This window comes from Perognathus longimembris, chromosome 20 (genome assembly GCF_023159225.1).
Source record: "Perognathus longimembris pacificus isolate PPM17 chromosome 20, ASM2315922v1, whole genome shotgun sequence".
Classification (NCBI taxonomy): Eukaryota; Metazoa; Chordata; class Mammalia; order Rodentia; family Heteromyidae; genus Perognathus; species Perognathus longimembris.
This window is the reverse complement of record NC_063180.1, coordinates 32,824,860-32,843,963: the sequence shown is the minus strand read 5'-3', so window position 1 is coordinate 32,843,963 and position 19,104 is coordinate 32,824,860. Positions and strand designations below refer to the sequence as shown.

The 19,104-nt window shown below is 41.7% G+C and overlaps 2 protein-coding genes across 2 annotated transcripts in view; both read left to right on the top strand.

Annotated features, from left to right (window-relative positions):
* Positions 1-19,104, top strand: part of Agbl1 (AGBL carboxypeptidase 1) — a 397,351-nt gene that overhangs the window by 264,396 nt on the left and 113,851 nt on the right. The gene's annotated exons all lie outside the window — the stretch shown is intronic.
* LOC125368371 (LYR motif-containing protein 4-like) lies at positions 3,883-4,762 on the top strand. The gene is made up of 2 exons (XM_048369314.1): positions 3,883-4,412; positions 4,457-4,762. Exon 1 carries the CDS (start codon positions 4,069-4,071, stop codon positions 4,345-4,347), a length of 279 nt encoding a protein of 92 aa, XP_048225271.1. The 5' UTR covers positions 3,883-4,068; the 3' UTR covers positions 4,348-4,412; positions 4,457-4,762.

Below are 19,104 nucleotides of genomic sequence, written 5' to 3'. Positions count from 1 at the left end.
CCCAGAGTGCAGGGTGCAGACTCCTTCACAAATCCTGTAATGCCACAAAGCCCCTTCTCTCCGTATTATTCTCAAGGCCTAGCAGGACTGTTTGTGTGCAGGCAAATAAACGCGCTACCAATAATCCAATAAAAACCTTTATAGACATCGGATATAAACCATAGCTATGAGCTGTACCCAATCTATAACCGCTGGCATCTATTTTTTTTTATAAACCCTGCACTTGAGCCCCCAAAGCAACACAAATCAAAGCTCATAAAAGCACCAAGGATTTTTCCCTTATCATTTCTAATAGGGCTTCCCCCCTACCCAGGCTGCTCCGTGAGTGACCATAGGCTGCTCTGTTACCAAATGGAAGAGAAAGGAGCTACCATAATCAACCCAGGACAAGGACAAAGGAACATACTTCAGAGATGTCTTTCGGCATGATGGTTTACCACCTTGGCGCAGTAGCTATGAGCTGAAACTAGCCACAGTCTTAGACTCCCAGGAACAGAACACAAAGCTAAAGATGGGAGCTCTTTTGATTTTTCAGCTGTATTTTCTAACTCCCAGCCTTTAGGAGAGAGCAGCAATTAGTCTAGGCTATAAATGAAAACAGATTAGAGCAGATGTGTGCGAGTCGCTTGATAAGAAGCATGCCCCAAAGCGGAAGTGAGAGGAAACCACACTTAGAACGTGTTCATCTCCTCACAGGAAAATGCTGCGTCTTGAACAGAATGACGGCAGGGTTTGGCTGATAATCAATACACTGGGGTTTTTGTTCTGAGCCACCAACTCACATGTCTCTGTGGGCCAAGGAGATAACATATATGAGTTAAAAGGAAAAGACCAAGGAAAAAAAAGGAGGAGAGAGACAATGTATGTATGTGTGTGTGTGTGTGTGTGTGTGTGTGTGTGTGTGTGTGTGTGTGTGTTTTGGAGGGGGGTGGTCATTACCTGCTTATATAGGTATCAGCAGGGAATTGGTGTAGGGCTCCAAATATTACCAAAATCAGCTCCACTAGATAAAATGGCAAAGGATTTCTATACCCACTCTTATTTCTCTTCCCTTTTTCTTCTCTTCCCTTTTCCCTTTCCTCCTCTTCCCCTCCCCTCCCCTCCTTTTCCTTCCCTTCCTTCCCTACTTCCCCTCCCTTTTCTCTCCCTCCCTTCCTTCCTTCCTCTCTCCCTTCTTCCCTTCTTTCCTCCTCCTTTCCTTTCTTCTGTCCTCCCTCCCTCTCTCTCCTTTCTTCTCTTTCTTGTTCTTTGGGTTTTTTTGGGGGGGTGGGGTGGGGGTGGGGAGGCCTGTATTTATTGGGGCTTAAACTCAGCGCCTGGCTCAATGCTGACACTCTACCACTTGAGTGACAACTACTTTTATGGTAGTTAATTGAAGCTAAAAATCTTATGGACTTTCTTGCCTTGGTTGTCTTTGAACCACAATCCTCAAATCTCAGCCTCCTGAGTAGCTAGGATTACAAATGTGAGCCTCTGCTGCCCAGTTCTACTGTATTGTTTAGGGAATAATGATAATAATGATGATAATGATAATGGTGATGACCACATATTGCTAATACTCAGTTGGATCTGAGGATCAGCTGCTATGGCAGGACCCAGTGAGGGGGGCCCTCTAGGCCCCACACTTTGTCCATGGTTTTGTATTCAGCATATCTATCTTTTCTTTCTTTCTTTCTCTTTCCCTCTTTCTTTCTTCCTCCTTTTCTTTCTTTCTTCCTCCTTTTCTTTCTTCCTCTCTTTCAGTAGTGGGGCTTGAACTCTGGGCCTGGGGACTGTCCCTGAGCTCTTCAACTCAAAGCTATTTCTACCATGTGAGCCACAGAGCCACTTCTGGTTTTCTTGTGGTTGACTGGAGATAAGAGTTTCATGGACTTTCCTACACAGGCTGGCTTTGGACTGTGATCCTCAGATTTCAGCCTCCTGAATAGCTAGGATGACAGCCGGAACCCGGCTCAACATATTTTCTCAAAAACAGATAGTTAATAATGTCCATCTCTCCTTAGCCCTTGATCATGGCTTATAGAGTATGCTGCAGGGTGTCTTATACTTTCTTATTCAGAATCCATAACCTATTTGTGCAAGAGAGAATCCCTGTTAAGGCAGTGTTGGCCTCCCCTTGCTTTTCACACAGTCTCCTGCAGGTGTCACTGCGGCTCTCTTTGGCTGGAGTGGGCTGCGGTCTTTGACCTTCCAGTCCCCTTCAAGGTAAGGCTTTCCTGATGACTGGTCCCTGTCTAGCCAGCCAGCCATGGAGAAACAAAGATTACACATAGCCTTTCCTTGACTAAAGATGATGGTACCCATCAAAATCAAATGAGAGCTTCCTATCGCCCAAGGCACTGTGAGATTGCGACTCTGGAGTCTCAGTAAGGTTTCTATTCTAATGTAACATCTCAACTGCTTCTGCCTTTCTGAGAGCAATGTTGCAGAAAAGGCAGCGGAGGACGCTTAAGGTTAACCGAAGAAATCTTAACGCTCACAGCCCCCCAGAGAGGCGGGTGCCTGGAGGTAGAGGAAGGGCTTAGGAAATGACTTGCTTGGCACAGTCATGCCAGAGGTATCCAGTGGGACAGTCTGGGATGAAGCCCAAACCCTGGAAATGCTTTCTTCTCTGGGAAAATTATTATCAAGGAGGCACAGGCATACAAGGAATGAACAGCAACCTTCATTTCCCTTCGTATGGTAACTATCGCCTTCCTGCTCTTCTGTAAGAGTTGGTGGACCCTGGACCCACAGCCAGAAGATGAAAATGGAGCTAAATATATGTGTGTATTTATATATTTGCATATATAGTTAAACAGAAACTAGAATTTGATATATATAGTCGAATAGGTACATATTTACGTATGTTTGCATACATAGTTAAATGGAAACTAGAAATGTATATTGTTAACTATAAACTAGAATTTGATGTGAAATACCAAAGTATAGAAATAGCATTTCATTATGTCCAAACTAGCATTTTGAAGTAGACATTTTCTCATACTTTCCTCTGACTTCTCTTTCTTCCTTCTCCTCTTCTCCCCCAGATATTTGTAGATGACATTTTGTGCCATTCTGTGTATATCTAACCCCCAGGAGGGGAGTTCTGTATGGCTGCACATGCGTGAACAGAATAGGTACCATTCAAAAGATGAGAAATGGGGGTGCAATGATACATTATACAGTACACTTCCAATAAATATTACCACCATGGTTGTTGGGAAAAAGGACATTGGTGCCCACTTGTTAGTGATTAAGAAATGATTCCCCAGAGTCTTTAATTTGGATTTTATTAGGAGTAAAAATTAAACAGAGATAGAGTAGCAGGGTTGATTGATGTCTACATGAGAAAAAATTGACTGTGCTTAGGAGTGGTTTGGTTGGAGCAGTGAATTTCTTCTGGTAGTGAGCATGACTTAGCAGACAGACAGTTGGAATATTAAGCGAGTTGTCCTTCCTGGGCATCCATTCTTTTGTCTGTATAATATGTATGATCTTAAACATGCGGGGTTGTTATAAATATGTAGGAGTAATGAAATCTTGTAGAAGATGAAGCATGCACCAGGCTCTTGTCCGCCCCTCTGTGTACGTACGTATCCCGCATCAGATTGTGAGGGTCCTGTTAGATGAGGTTGAACATTTTTCTCTTGGCATTAGATGATGGGCGTTGTGAATGATAGGAAACTTTCCTTCCAAATTAACTACTCCTCAATGGGTTCAGCCTCTTTACAACCAAGAGACAGTGAGACACTGTGTCTGATCTTGAATTTTACTTCAATTACTGGAAGTTTCTGTTTGTCGGCACATGGCTGCCATTTGCCTGAAAGGAAGAGTGTGCTAAACAAATTGAATGGTGTTAGCTGCCCGCTGCCCGGCCTGCGCCCGCCTCTCCCTGGCTGAGCAACCTCTAAGCCCCGGACTCCCAGGCCGGAAAGCCCACGCCACTGCGCTGTATTTCATACGTGGTTTTTGCAGTAGGTTGAGGTTTCTGTCGGCCTGAGCTTGGGACCTACACGAAGAGGACCCGTTTTTGTTGTGGAGGCTGAGTTTAGCGTTGGCTCTCTTTCTCCCTCCCCGCCTTCCAACATGGCAGCCTCCAGCCGTGCTGCACAAGTGTTAGATCTGTACCAGGCGATGCTGAGAGAGAGCAAGCACTTCAGCGCCTACAATTACAGGACATATGCTGTCAGGAGGATAAGAGATGCCTTCAGAGAAAATAAAAATGTAAAGGATCCTGTAGAATTTCAAGTTCTAGTGACTAAAGCCAAGAGAGACCTTGGACTAATCCGTCGACAGGTCCATATTGGCCAACTGTATTCAACTGACAAGCTTATCATTGAGAGTCAAGAGAAGCCGAGGACCTAGAGACCAAGTCACCAGCGGCAGGCCATGGATCACCTTCAGCATCCATTCTGTGTGCAGCCAGCGGGGTGGGGGGGTGGGGGGTGGGGGGGTGGGGGGTGGGGGGGTGCAGCTAACACCAGCTGAACATAACTTTTTGCGTCACCTGTCCTGTAGGAGCTGAAACTGGATCTTCTTTGCATTCTGTTGCAGCTTTAGTGTGAAAGGATGATTATCCTTCCTCTATTCAAGGGTTAGAATGAAGAACTGGCGGTCACTCACAATAATGCTATGTATTATTGAGTCTCTTCTCCACTCTATCCCCATCCTGCAGCTCATCCACATTTGTATAGAATGTTTGCAGCGTCTGTTTCTTGGTCCTTAACTATAAACTGAATTGTGCCCTGTCCTTTTGCCCCAAATAAACCCCTTATGACTAAAAAAACAAACAAAAAAAGCCAAAAGCAAATTGAATGGTGTTGAAAAAATGGACATGGATGAAAGTGAACTATACAACTTGTAGGTGGAGACGGGAGGGAGGGACTGGGAGAAAATGAGGGAACAGAAGACATTGAAATGTACTCATTATGTGACTCATGTAATTGTAATCCCTCAAGTACATCACCTTTATAATAACAATACAGTAAATTAATAATAAAAAAAACCTTGTAGATAGATAGCCTGGGTCATGAGTGGGAGGTGTTTAGAACAATCTTAACCATATTTGATGCTGTACCGAGGAAAAGGAAGTGACATGTCAGTACTGAGATGCTAATTTCAAATCACCCTTGATTCTTTATTGACGGGAATGTCTATTATGCCTCTCTCCCCCTCTCTCTACCTAGCCAGACTTTGATAGTCAATTTCTTACGCACTTTCATGCACCAAAAAAAAAAAGACAAAGTATCCCTTAAAGTATGACATCATTTCTCTCCATCCCATATTTTTCTTCTCTCTCACTGTTTAAGATCTCTCTCTTTTCCTTGCCACTCTCTTTGGCATCATTCTTTCGCCACCATTGAGCTCTTGTTCTTCCTGTTTAGGGCTCCGTAAGAATTTTAAAAAGGAAAGGCAGAACTGGGGTAAAACCACTGCCTGGGTCCAGAAAACCACTGGATCTCTTCTGCCCAATCATTTTTCTTGGGCACAGAAAGAGTTGGTTTCTTTCTGCTTCTTGTCACAAGCCTTCCTCTGTTCTTGAGAGTTTCTGATCAGTATTCTGAGAGAGTGTTCTCTGATGGTATTAGCAGAAAATCAGACGGTGAAGTTATTTATACCCATCCTCAGCTCAGAACCACCTTCCGTGCATAAAGCTACCGAGATGTAAAAAAATACTGTCTGTGTGCAGGTTTGCATATACACTACTGACTCCAAGTGACACGTGGAGTGGAAATTCATTGCTCCATGGGTCAGAATAAAGTAAGATATCAAAGTGCTAGAGAAAAAGGTACTGTTGAAAATGGAGGGCGCTCTCTGAAACGGGTGGTTTAAGAGTCATTCACGAGACTGACTCATGAGAGGAATGCAGGTGTCATTGGGCAGACTGAGAAATGAGATGATTTAAAGTGGAGTTTGTGTGTGTGTGTGTGTGTGTGTGTGTGTGTGTGTGTGTGTGTGTGTCCTTGAAATAAGAGGACTCTAAGTTAGGCAAAAGTGCTCCAGTCTGGATCTGAGGATGGGTCTGGGCCAGCTACAGCCCCATGTACAGGGTTGGTACCATTTCCTGGGCATAGAATCTGCTGCCTTCCGTGCAGAATTCTGGCAGCATGCTCCTTTCTCCTCCTAACTGCCATGGCTGCATCTCTATCTGCTACGTCTTTTACTGAAAATACATACTCGTTCTCTTGTCAACAGCAGACTCTGAAAATCAGCAGACCTCAACATCCCTGCTTCCCTGGGTACAGCAAGACAGTTCCATGAGGCTGGAGGCAAGAAGGAAGGAGACAGGACTGATTGTAAAGGGTTCTGCTAAGAAACAGAAGCATCGTCTCCCTGTGGGTAGTGAGCAAAGGCCACTAGGGACACTTCTGTGTTGGGGATGGGAAGGGTCTCCAACTAGCTAGCTTCCCTGCCAGGCACTTGGTATGAAAGCCATGGGAGCCTATGGGTAGGGCTGTATTTTGCTCCATTGCCTGAATGATAATCATAGTCTAGCAGGTACTGGAGTGTGTTACTGTTTTCATTCTTCTTACCACTCTTCTGCTTGTGGATTCTATGCAGATGTGATTCCTGGGAGAGTCACCTGGCCACAGGCCCTCAGCTCTTGCAGTCACTGCCAGGAAACTCGTAGATGGAGATGGATTCCATGTGTTCCCCTTTTAACTAGGGAGCAGAATCAAGCATGTTTAGACCTGTCCCCCACCCCCAGAAAGGAGCGTGTCTTGTCAGTTTCCCACTCAGGGTGGAACAAGATGGAGGAGAGCTAGTGGTATTTGTATTTTCATTTTCATTCTGGAAAAGCCTATAGCCACAGACAGGGTGCTTCCTTCCTGGCAACTAGGCCCCCAGGCTTATTAAATGCAAAACTGTAGACAACAGATTCTATCATTATTTTTGCATACAACCCAAAGACTTATCATAAATAAATTTAGGAGAAAAAAAAAGTCGAGCAAATACATTTTCCCCCATCAGAATGATCTGCACTCTTATTCTGTGCATTGTACATGTATTGTCTTCTTTTTTCGAATCTGTTGTTTGTAAGCTGTGTAGTGCGGGCACCACTGTCTGAAAAAGGGGCAATGTTTGAGAAAGGAGAAGACGGAATCAGTTTTCAGTGTGATTGTTCTAATAACCCGATGCTGTGGATAAAGTTTTCCTATGGATTTCTAGTTCAGACATTTCTAAAATGAACCCCTGCTTCTTAATTTACATATGGATTCCATCTAAGAGTTTGACATGGCCAGCTCACTGCCTTTCGGCTGTGAATGATGGTTCCTCTCTCCATTTGGTCAGGCCTCGTTTGCTGAGCTGTGAATACCAAGTGGTTATATTGCTTTTGGTCGGATACTGTCCTTCGACTTGTGACAGCCAATCTTAGCCACACAGAAATCTGCAGAGCCCAATGCCTACAGATGAGCAGGGATCGCTCACTGTAAATAGGAGCTCCATTTCCTACTTGCATAGTTTCTTCTCTTCTTGATGCCTCTCCCGCAGGATTATTCTGGCAAAAATTGAAGGAAAAGATGATGAAAGTATGAGGGAACTCAAGTTCTGGGGGCAAGAATGGCTCACAACTTGAATGGTTATGAAGACCCGGAAGATGACATAAACACAAAGGCCTGAGAAAGTGTAAAACAGTATTTCTTTGCACAGCTTACGCATCTACCTGTGCTTAGTCATATCAACTTTAAAATCCAAATCTTGCAAAAGCAAGAATCAAAGCTCAACAAAATATCTCTTAGGTGTACATGCTGGAATGTCCTGCCCAAGCCAGAGAAATATCACATCCAAGGTATTTCCCATTTCAATGAATTCCGCCCCTCTCTAATATCCTGTGACATCTTTTCCTTTCCTCCCTTTCCCTTTTGTTTTTACCCTGGCTTCCTTCCTGTCTCTCTTCCTCCCTTCCTCCTCCTTTCTTTGTGCTGGGTTTGTACCCTCACCTTTGTGATAAAATGCTCTCCCACTTGAGCTACATCCACAGCCCCTTCTATTTTTATTTTGTTTCTGAGATATGGACCCCTGCTTACTTTTCCTGATTCTCCTGCCTCCAACTCCCAAGTAGCTGGGATTACAGGTATGCACCAGCATACTTGACTAGCATCATATTCCCTTTGAGGGGAGCCTTTAAAATCATATTCCACAACATACTCTATGCTGGAAGTATACAAACGATGGTAGTGTTTGTGGGGGGAGGGAGGGGATGGGGAGCCCATATGTCAAGTTCTTCCATCCATCTCAAGTCCTAGGGCACAGTGACAGATAAATAAATGTCAGTGCATTTGATGAGCGAATAAGAAGCTTTTGCAACTATTTTCTAGGGATGATGCTATGGACCCAATTTTATTGCCAAGCTCCCATCCCAGCCCGTAATTGTTCATGAACCCAGGGACAGCTGTATAGAGATCCACACGCAATGTGAGGGGACTTACAACTGTCCACTTACTGGTCAGTAAAGAAGACTGGAGCTCTCTTGGTGAGAGTCAGAGTACACGTCCCCCATACACTGTGCTCTAGGCTTCTGGGAGATGGTGCTGAGGACTCGTCAGAGAAGTGCCTCACTTGCCTCTGATGGTCATGTAGCTTCTGCACCCTTATGGACAACGTGTCTGACTAGTCAAATGAATCTTTTGAGGTGATTTTGTTCTACTTAAAACTCTGAATCTTCTTTTTTAAATTTACCTCTCTCTCTCTCTCTCTCTCTCTCTCTCTCTCTCTCTCTCTGTCTCTCTGTATCATCTATCTGTCTGCCTGCCGGCCTATCTATCTATTTATCTCTATCTCATCTGTCTAATCTATTTACCGATCTCTATATCTATCACATCTGTTTATCTCTATCTCTCTCTATAATCTGTCTATCTAATCTAGCTATCCTATCTGTCTTTCCATCACCTCTCTCCATCCATCTACCCACCTACTTATTCATCCATCCATATGAATATATACATCTATATGTGTATATACACATATAAACCCCTGTTCTTCTGCCACACTCAACGATTTTGATTATCCATGGGTACCACACGCATAGTGGCAACTTATCCCTTCCTCCTTCCTGTTTATAGTACTCGAAGGAAAGTTCAAGACGAGACCTGAGAGAACAGGCAGAGCTCACCGCTAGAGCGCTCACTCCTTTGGCATCGCAGCAAGTGGCCTGGGGCAGGTTTCCAATGGTAGGGCTGAGGGGTCTTGTGAAGGCCACATCCAGGGATAGAGAGAAATACTGGAGGAAGAGGCCAACAGTAATCACCCGAGACTATCCTATGTATGTGTTTCTTTTAGTAACAAATATGTGAAATTTAAAGGCTGCCTGTCCAAATAACTTGAAGTTACAAAACTATTTCCTTTTTGACCCTGATTATACCTGCCCTTACCCATGTAGCCTTGCATAGCACACCGCTTGTTTCTGTCTCCGTGAAACCAAGACTTCGGCCAGCTTCCAGTCCACGCTGTCTCCCAATGTGGCCTTTGCCTCACATTTATCTCTTGTCTGTGTTCGCGGATGACAGGAGGGGCAATCACAGGGCCCGGCTGCCTGTGGTGCGGTCCTTCATGGTGAAGGGACAATTTCCCCAATAAAAGAACCCGAGCCTCCAGCCTGGAAATGAAGGACACATTTGAAATCCAGGTCACACCTTCAGCCCTGCTGGCCTTATGAATCTATAGCTTTTTTATTTTTTGTAGTTACTAAGGAAACCATTGGTAATGGAAGAGGAAGCTCAGCTGAAAGGCTGGGCACAGAGGGGGCTTTGTACATACTCGGGAGCCCATCAGATGGAGTCTGGCCGAGACACCAACATGCTCAGTGATTGATTCTGCCCCCAGCGTGAAAGCATTAGAGTCCATTTGAAGGTCAATAAGCGAGGAGGCTGCAGAGTTCATCCAGGAGGGCCCCCCCCACCTCATTCCCCCACATTTCTCTCTTCTCTGCCACACTTTAGGGTTTTCAGATCAGCCAGGCTGGATTGGCTCAGTTTTAACTTCTCTGCTGGGTGCATGTCAAGGCAAGAGATGTACAAACTTAATATTAGATGGCACTATTCTCCAAAGGCACTTAAAACTCCAAAGTCACTGTCTCTTAAAGCACGCAGACACTTGATAAAGCTTCTGAGAGCCATACTGGGGATAATACTACGGTTCCGTGTCTTAGAGTCTTATTGCTCTGTCTTTGGTAGCTAGCATTTGCAAGATATGAGAAACTTCTGTTTGAGATCCTAGTACATAATGCTTGCCTGGGTCAACTGGTTGTATTTTATCATCAAATCAAGACTCTGTTCAAAACATATCATGATGGAAAGTTGTGAGTGGCACACACCAATAATCCTAGATGTGCAGGAGGCTGATAGATGAGACTCTTATCTCCCATTAAACTGCAAAAATCCAAATGTGGAGCTGTGACTCTACTGGGAGAATACCTGCCTTGAGCTAGAAAGCCAACAAGAAGCAGAGGCCCTGAGTTCAAACCCCAGTACCAACCAATCAGCCAACCAACCAAACCACATTATGATACAAGTATTTTATGATATAAACACACTCAAATTTAGTTTAACTCACAAGATGCCAATGTACATTGGGGATTTTCTCTGCCATTCATCTTATGATTATTTTCATAAAGTTAACTTCACTTGAGCCACAGCACCACTTCTAGCTTTTTAAATTTTTTTTTTTATTAATTGGAGGAGAGAGTCTCATGGACATTCCTGCTTGGGCTGACTTTGAACCACGATCCTCAGATCTCAACTTCTTTCGTAGTTGGATTACAGATGTGAGCCACTGGCTCCCGGCTTAAACATTTTTATTATATCTATTTGGATTTTATAGCAAAGGAAGCTAATTTCCCCTACATTGCAATTATGTTTATTTTGTTGTTTTCATTTGAGATTGTGGGTTTTAGGCTATTCAGAGGTATTCTAATCTTCCTTTGCGTGTGCCTTGAAAGACATATGAGATGATAAAGCATCTCCATCTAGATTTTATTCTTCATCATTTAGCATTTTAATCAGGATGGAGTTTTTAAAAAAAATATTTGTAGCAAGTTTGTTTCCCCTCCCCCACTAAGTTTTAACCACTTCCTTTTGCCTTTTTTATTTTTACTTTTTTTTGGTCAGTCGTGGGGCTTGAACTCAGGGCCTGGGCACTATGCCTGAGTTCTTTTGCTCAAGGAGAGTGTTCTACCACTTTGAGTCACAGCATCACTTCTGGTATTCTGATGGTTCTTTGTAGATAAGAGTATCACAGGGAATTTTTTTGTCCGGGCTGGCTTAAAATGGAACTGTGATCCTCAGATCTTAGCCTCCCGAGCAGCTAGGATGACAGGCATGATTCATAGTTTCCCAGGCACTTTTGCATTTTTATGAACACTTCCTATCCTATAGTCTGCATGGTACCATGCAACTTGTAATTAGAGGTTTAACATTCAATTGGACTTTGTTGGTCTGGTTCTGGAAGACTCAGTAAAGCAAGACACACACCAGTTTTTGGTTCCTCCTTGCAGAAAGAAGTGGCTCACACCTGTCATCCTAGCTACTCAGGAGATAGAGATCTGAGAATCACAGTTCAAAGCCAACCTGGGCAGAAAATTTGTGAGACTCTCATCTCCAATTAACTACCAAAAAAGCTGGAAGTGGAGCTGCGATTCAAGTGGTTGATGATGAGTCTTTTGAACAAAGGCTCAGGGACAGCGCTCAGGCTCCCAGTTCAAGCCCAGCATTGTGGGTAAAAAGTTATGTCAATAGTATAATCTATTAACTGTGTAATAGCATTGGGTCTAAAACAGTACCTACCTTAATTAAAAATGTTTTATTGGTAAAGATACTAGTGATTGAGTTGTTGGAAAACAGCCATTTCTCCAATGCTTAAGCTTGTAAAACAAACAAACACATTAACTTTGGAGCACAATAAAGGACAGTGTGATAAACTGAGATATGCCTAGATTTAAGTGTCTAGCAGGTTTTCCTATTTATTAGACCAAACCCCCAGTATTTTTTTTGATTATTTGTTCCAATATCATTCTAGAATATTCTTGGCATGTGTTCTTCTGATGTGAAATTAATTAGCCAAGTCTGAAAATTCAGACCTTGGTGTTTTGATTTCCTATGCTTTCGGAGAGTAATAAGAGGAGAATTGATAGTGCATAGTGCTGAACTTTGTCTTCCCAGAATTCAGTATATTTCTTCATTGGTTCAAATATTCCTTGTTATTTCTTAATAAAAATCCTAGGATGTATCATTGAACTCTTGCATATTTATTACTAATTCGATTCTCAGATACTTTATAGTCAGATTGCTATTGTGAATGGAATTTTTATTATGCTTAATAACTTATTTTGTTGGTTTATATGAAGAAATTGATTTTTGTATATTTAATTTGTAACCCTGTCTACTTACTCGATTCCTGACTTCTGTCTAATACATTTTGTGTTGTTGTTGGCTCCTTTGCTTTGTTTTAGTACATAATCAGTCTTCACATAATGATAATGTGATTCCTTCCTCTCTGATATGTGAAATTCATTCTTCTTATTGAATTATCTGGGACTTTCCACATAAATACTAGTATTGAGACTGGGCCCGATGAGGACTGTGTTACAGTCGCATAGGATTGTGTTGTTTTGTGTTGAGACAAGATCTTACTATGTAGCCTGAGCTGGCCTTAAACTCCTGATCCTCCCACCTCAGCCTTCTGAGTTATTGAGATTATAAGCATGTACCATCACTCCCAGCTTCAAGTATGATTTGGTCCTATTTTTGATATGCAGGCATATTTACCTCTTGAACCATGCCTCCTAGTCCATTTATTGTTTCGTTATTTTTCATGTAGGATCTCATATTTTTTGGACACAAGGCTGGTCTTAGACCATGATCATCTTCTCTATGCCTCCGGTGCATCTGGGCTTCCAGGAATGTACCATTATTACCAACATATTTGTCAAGATAAGGTCTCAATCACCTTTCTTCTGCTCTGAATGTCTTCTCCTAACCTCTGACTCACGTCTTAGCTCACAAGATAGACAGTGGAGAGATCAAATCGTAAGGCTTAGTTTGATTACTGCTGGGAATCCTGGAAGCATGCCTTATTAATAATTGTAATTTCATCTATTTTGTGAGTCTCCTTCATCGATAGATTCAGGTTGTTTTCAGGCAAACCCTCTTAACTCTTTTCTCACAGAGACAACCACCCTATCAAGTCTAAAGTTCAAATGGGAGGTCTAGGATAGGCCTATCAGAGGATCACAATAGCTCAACAGCTATATACATATGATATGTAAGATGAGGCTAAGCAAAATGAACTCCAAGAGAAGGAAACAGGAGGATTTAAATGTTGTCGTTATGTTTAATGTGCTAGGTGAACTTCCTTTGGCATACCTCATGTGGTTACTGTATATGATTTTGGTACACTGGATATTGTATATATGCTTACCTAAACTAGGGAAAGGAAAGAAAAATGAGGGAAGGTATAATAAATATGACAAGAAATGTACTCACTACCTTATTATGTAACTGTACCCCCTATGTACATCACCTTGTCAATAAAATTTAAAAATAAAACAAAGTTCAAATGGGGCGGGGGAGGGGCTACCACTTCTCCTTAATCTGTTCCGCCATGCTTGCTATGTGTTACTCTCGTCATTCTAATCTGTTTTCCCTTTGGGATATTGGAAATACTTTTTGAAGCTGTTTGCAATGGGATGGATTTTTATTTCCTGCATGGAGCAGCAGTCTGTGAGCCTTCTCTGTTTTGGCTTGTGACTTAAAATTTTAATAGTGCTATCTCTCCTAGTCCCGTTCTTTTTATGTTTGTTGTTTTGTCGCCACCGTCTCCTCATGCTGCTTTCTGAGTGTATAAACAAGACATATACCAGTTTTCCTCTTTCTCCTCCCACCCCTCATTTTTAGTAGTAAATCTATTTCATTAAAAAAAATGGTGTGGGAGATAATGAACGGACAGGAATGTAAACCATGTCCCCTCTCTCATGTCAGGTACTAATAGGAGAGGGGATGGTGAATGGAGAGGGAGAAGGAGGGTGAATCCAGTCGAAATAAGTTTTATGTACACGAGCGAAGATGCAGTAATGAAGCTTGTTAGCATTGGGTAGGAAGGGAGTGATGGCTGATTGTAACTGATCAAGGTACTTTGTGTGCATCTGTGGACACGTTAGAGTCAAAGTCCCTTGGACCACCATTGATGCTAATAACATGCAGTTTGTGTGAAGTTTTAACCGCCATGTTTCTTCATAGGGGAATATGTGCCCCTCTTCATATGTTTACAGAGGTTGTCTAATGATGCCTAGTTTTATAGAATAAAATGAAACCTAGGCCTTGCTAGAGATGGCTGTTTGTCTATGGGGGCTGGAGCTCATTCTTCTCTACAGAACTTGAGGTGTTGTGAGCAAGCTCACAACGAGGAGAAGCTTGAGGATTCACTGGAGACCAATACCCAGAACCAGTGTGGAAACAGCCATTGGCAAGGAAACACAACCACAGGCTGTAAGGGACAGAGTAAGGATCTCTGACTGACTTCAGGATGATTTTTCAGTAGCACAGCAGAATTTTCCTTCATAATTCCTGAATATGACCCTCCTTTGGCAATATCATAATTCATGTACAACTGAAAAGACTCCCTGAATTTTTAGTCTTCAGTGGTTCTCTATGGATTGTGACCTCTGTACCTACAAAAGGGAGCCACAAGTTCTAACTGGGTGGAGAGTATCAAACCAACCTTCTAAAAGGTTTCTTCAAAGTTTAAAAAAAAATGCAGAAAGAAACCCCCATACATTTAGAACTTTTTAAAAAAATCATAAAGCAATTTTTACTACTGATGAGAAAATTGAAAAATGAAGCTGATGGATAAATATCCCAGATGGTGACAGATGAAGAAATAATTAGGCACAGTAACAAAAGGTAACTATGCTTATTGCTGTGAGTTAATGAGCAGATTCAATAGGGTTGGAGAGAGAATTTTAGAAATGGACCAATGATATGCAAAATCACACAGAATTTATTAGACTGAAGGAAAGAAAAAGAAAATACAAATATAAACGTGGGAGATAGACAGTGAAAAGAGATCATAGAGATTAATAATAGCATTTTTTGTAAAAAATGGTCACAGAAAAGAATGAGAGAGGCAATATTCAGCACTGATGACATTTTCCTAGAATTGTTCTAAGAGGCTAATGATCATGTCAATAAATTTAAGTATTAAAAGAAGTCTGAATTTTCTTCAGAATAGCAAAGGAGATCTTACAAATAGAGGAAGGGGATGATGCTCCCACTTACTGGACTTACTGTAGCTTTCTAATGATTTTTCCAAGCAGTAGTAAACTCAGAGATTTTGGTATGGTGGTGTTCTTTTGGTACAATTTTTAGAGCTTTCTCTCCTCTGAATGCTTGTATTTTATTTTATTTTTAAGTTGTTACTGGCAGTCTATGTCAGAAGAGCCCTGAAATGTTTGGGAAGCCCCCCACTTTCTCTTTCTTTCTCTCTGTCTGTCTGTCTCTCTATGTTATGTTTTCACCATAAATTGCATCATTCGTGATTTATATCTTTTCTTTATTTCATCATTAAGTCACGAGCCTTTTCCATATTGCTGAATGGTTGTTCTAATGATCATTTTAATGGTTTCACAGTTTCATTACGGCCTATTCAACTTACTCCATTGTAATTTTCTTAGTCATTTCTCCTTTATTAGACCTTTAGGGTTTGATTTCCTCCAAATTTTGATTATTACCTATAACACTGGCGTCGTTTACATTTTTAATGCAGATCCCTCTACTTTCTATTTTCAATCATTTCGTTAGGAATGGTTCCCCAAAGTGGTGTTATCATGTCAAATGTTATTGAGAAATTCCCCAAAAGGCACAAAGCAATTTATATTCCCTCTGTAGACATTTTGATATCTCCCAGCTTTTGACATAAAGGGAAGTCACTGCTACGGATTAGAAATTGGAATGTGTGTTTATTGATTTGCTGGAGGTAGGAAGTTTTCATTTAAGTGATGACACTGAACACATCCCCACATGTGTTTGTTTTGTCACTTGTTTTCCTTCTTGGGATCACCAAAGATCAGTTTCAGCTACTTAACTCCACCTTCACCAGACTCCATCTTTTCTTATCCATATGTATCCAATACTCTTTTGGCAAGGGGTTACACTTTTATCAAAGTGATCTCCATAAAAAAAAAAGCATTTGAAGGATGGCATCAGTGAATTTTGTGTACCAGTACCATGTACAGCGAAGGAACCCTATTTTCTAGCTGAATTAGCATACAAAATATAGATGTGAAAGCCATTATTATTTCTGCTGTTATTTATTTCCACCCTTTATTTCTCCATACCTCCTTCTGTTAAAGACATTGAACAAGCTAAACTGTGGAGCGATCAGATTATCAGAAAGCTGGAGCACCCATTATCACATTGTTCTGGCCAGTAAAATGTTAGGGAAAATACACTGATAGCAACTTTCCTCTTTTCTCTTTCTTCTCTTGTTTGTATGGTGACATAGTGGTTGGAGCTTCAGCAACTACCTTTCAATCCTGCAAGGAAACCAGGGGAGTGGCAGCAAGAAGGGCCTTGATTTTTGCTTTAACGATTCCACAAACTCTCTTCCTTCAAATATTATTATGTGCACAAGGTAATACCTTATCCATAAACCTAAATCTCTGTAGTCAGAATTGGTCATCTGTGAGACAGAGTCCCCAGTGAACACATTTGAGCTGTACTAGAAGGGAGCTGAGTCTTCTTTTCAGTACTCACTTGTAAGCTAGTGTACATCCCACTTTATTTGTAAAGTTGCTACCATGAATGCATGAAAAATGACCAAATTAGAAGTCAAAATTACCATTTTCTTGTTTTTCAGGTCATATACTGACACAGAGTTGAGTTTCTTGGAACAAACATATATAACAAAGAATATATAATATAACACAGATCATGAGCGTTAATATTTATAATACATATTATAGACTAACAATAATATTGTATGTCTAAGATTTGATATGCACTATATAAATAAATATATAACATATTGCATAATATTTTACACGCATATCACATATATATGACGTATAATGTGATATATTACATATATTGATGCTCATGATATTTGGCATTGGGTGAACAGAATTTGAGGGCAATTAAAAGTGTTCTACCCAAAAAACTTGAATTCCGTTTGGCAAATAAGGTACGCATTGGAACCAATCCATTGGACTTAATCCATTCATGACTTCTTTATTCCCCCATTGCTTATCCATTGCTCATGCAGGGACAGTATGCCTATGATGTGGATATAATCCTGAAGAAGGAAAAGATGCTCTTTAGTCCTTGGCCTGAGTGTTGTACTTCTGCTGTAGGCATTGCATCAGAGAAGAGAACTTTCATATAAACAAATCTTTTATTTCTTTTGTGTTTTTCAAATTTTCTAAAATTACCTTTAAGTACTTATACAAAGGACTTGCCATTTAACAAAGCAGTTTGTGAATACAATATATCTTAATCAATGCCACTGCTTTCAATAGTCTCACCCATCCCTCTCCTACCCGCCCCTTCTCTCATTCTTCTGAATTTTGTAGGATCTACATTGGATTCTTGACCTCCCTTTCCCCTCCCCACCTCTTCCAAGAACATAGAGTACTAAGAGAAATGGATGGTAAGAAGGTCAAAATAAAATGAAAGGAGGTACCCAGATACCACTGATGAAAAAGCCCACAAGTTCCTTTAGAGGATTTTTGAGACTGGTGTTTTACGATACTGAGCATTGCCTGAAATGAGTGGACCAGCTTCCGGGATATGAAGCTATTTTTACATTGTAAAGATGCCATCCCTTGAGCTGTTGCTGTATAGAAGGAATTGCCTGTAACCCATCAATTTGACACACACCGGTCGATTGAGTTCCCCTGGGAACTGTCCTGTGTGGGGCTCTTCTGTGGACTGGGTTTCCAGTGTGTTGAAAGGTGTGGGTGCTGTCCAGTCTTGAGTGATAGATCCCCCCACCCCCGCAACTCACATTCTCCAGGGCTGGCCACCTCCTACCACTGCACTTCCCACCGCTGCGCCTCCTACTGCAGTGCCTCCCACCTCTGCACCTCCCACCGCTGCGCCTCCCACCGCTGCACCTCCCACCTCTGCGCCTCCCACCTCTGCACCTCCCACCGCCGCACCTCCCACCTCTGCGCCTCCCACTGCTGCACCTCCCACTGGAGCAGGTGCTTGTGTCCCTCCCATCCTTCCCGCTAAGCCAACCCTTCTTGAAGCAAGAGGAGAGACTTGAAGAAGGCCAGAGGAAAAGAACGGGACCTTAAAGCTTTAACACATGGGAAGAAGAGACTCTGGGGATTTTTCTCTCTCTTTAAAAAGTCATCTTTTCTATTGACTTAGGAGAGAAAAACAATTTGCTCAACAGCTGTCTTTCCCCCTGCACTGCCGCTGTTTACACAGGCAGTCACTTCCTTCCACTCCACTCTGAAGTAATGTCTCCTTTCTTTAGGAAACAGGTGTCAAAACATGCAGGGAAAGAAATCCAATTTTCAAGCAGCTGAAATAAACTGGAGGACTTTCCACTTTCTGCTTTTACCTAGAGATACTTTGGAGATGCTTCAGATTTGCCCACTTGGCAGTTTTGTTTCTCCTTGGGATGTTTTTCAGGCCAATCATTACAAATGCTTACTGCCCCATTCCTGTCCTGCGTTTTCTCTCCAATATATCACTATTATTTGCATGTGAAAGCTTCCATTTTTTAATTATAATAGACACAAAACAATGGTGTGATATGCTTATGCATATGTTCAATGTGTAAAGGTCAAAATATGGTAATTATATCAGATCAAATACTTGTTTTGTTGTGGTAGGAAGAGTCAAATCCTTAACTTTATTTTGAAAGGTATAATAAATTTTGATGACCTGTATTACTAAATTGTATAACATAATATTATTTTATAAGGTAGTACAATTGGGTATTAGTGGCTCATACCTGTAATCCTAGCTACTTTGGAGACTTTGATCCAGAGAGCAATAGTTTGAAGTCAGCTTAGTCAGAAAAATCCACGAGAATCCATCTCCAAAATAACAAAAAGCATGGCAGGAGGTGTGTCTTAAGTGGCAAAGTACCAGTCTAGCAAGCAAGCTGAGCTTC

What these genes read in the sequence shown, in the direction of transcription:
- LOC125368371 (XM_048369314.1), top strand. Translation starts at nt 4,069, where the DNA reads ATGGCAGCCTCCAGCCGTGCTGCACAAGTGTTAGATCTGTACCAGGCG.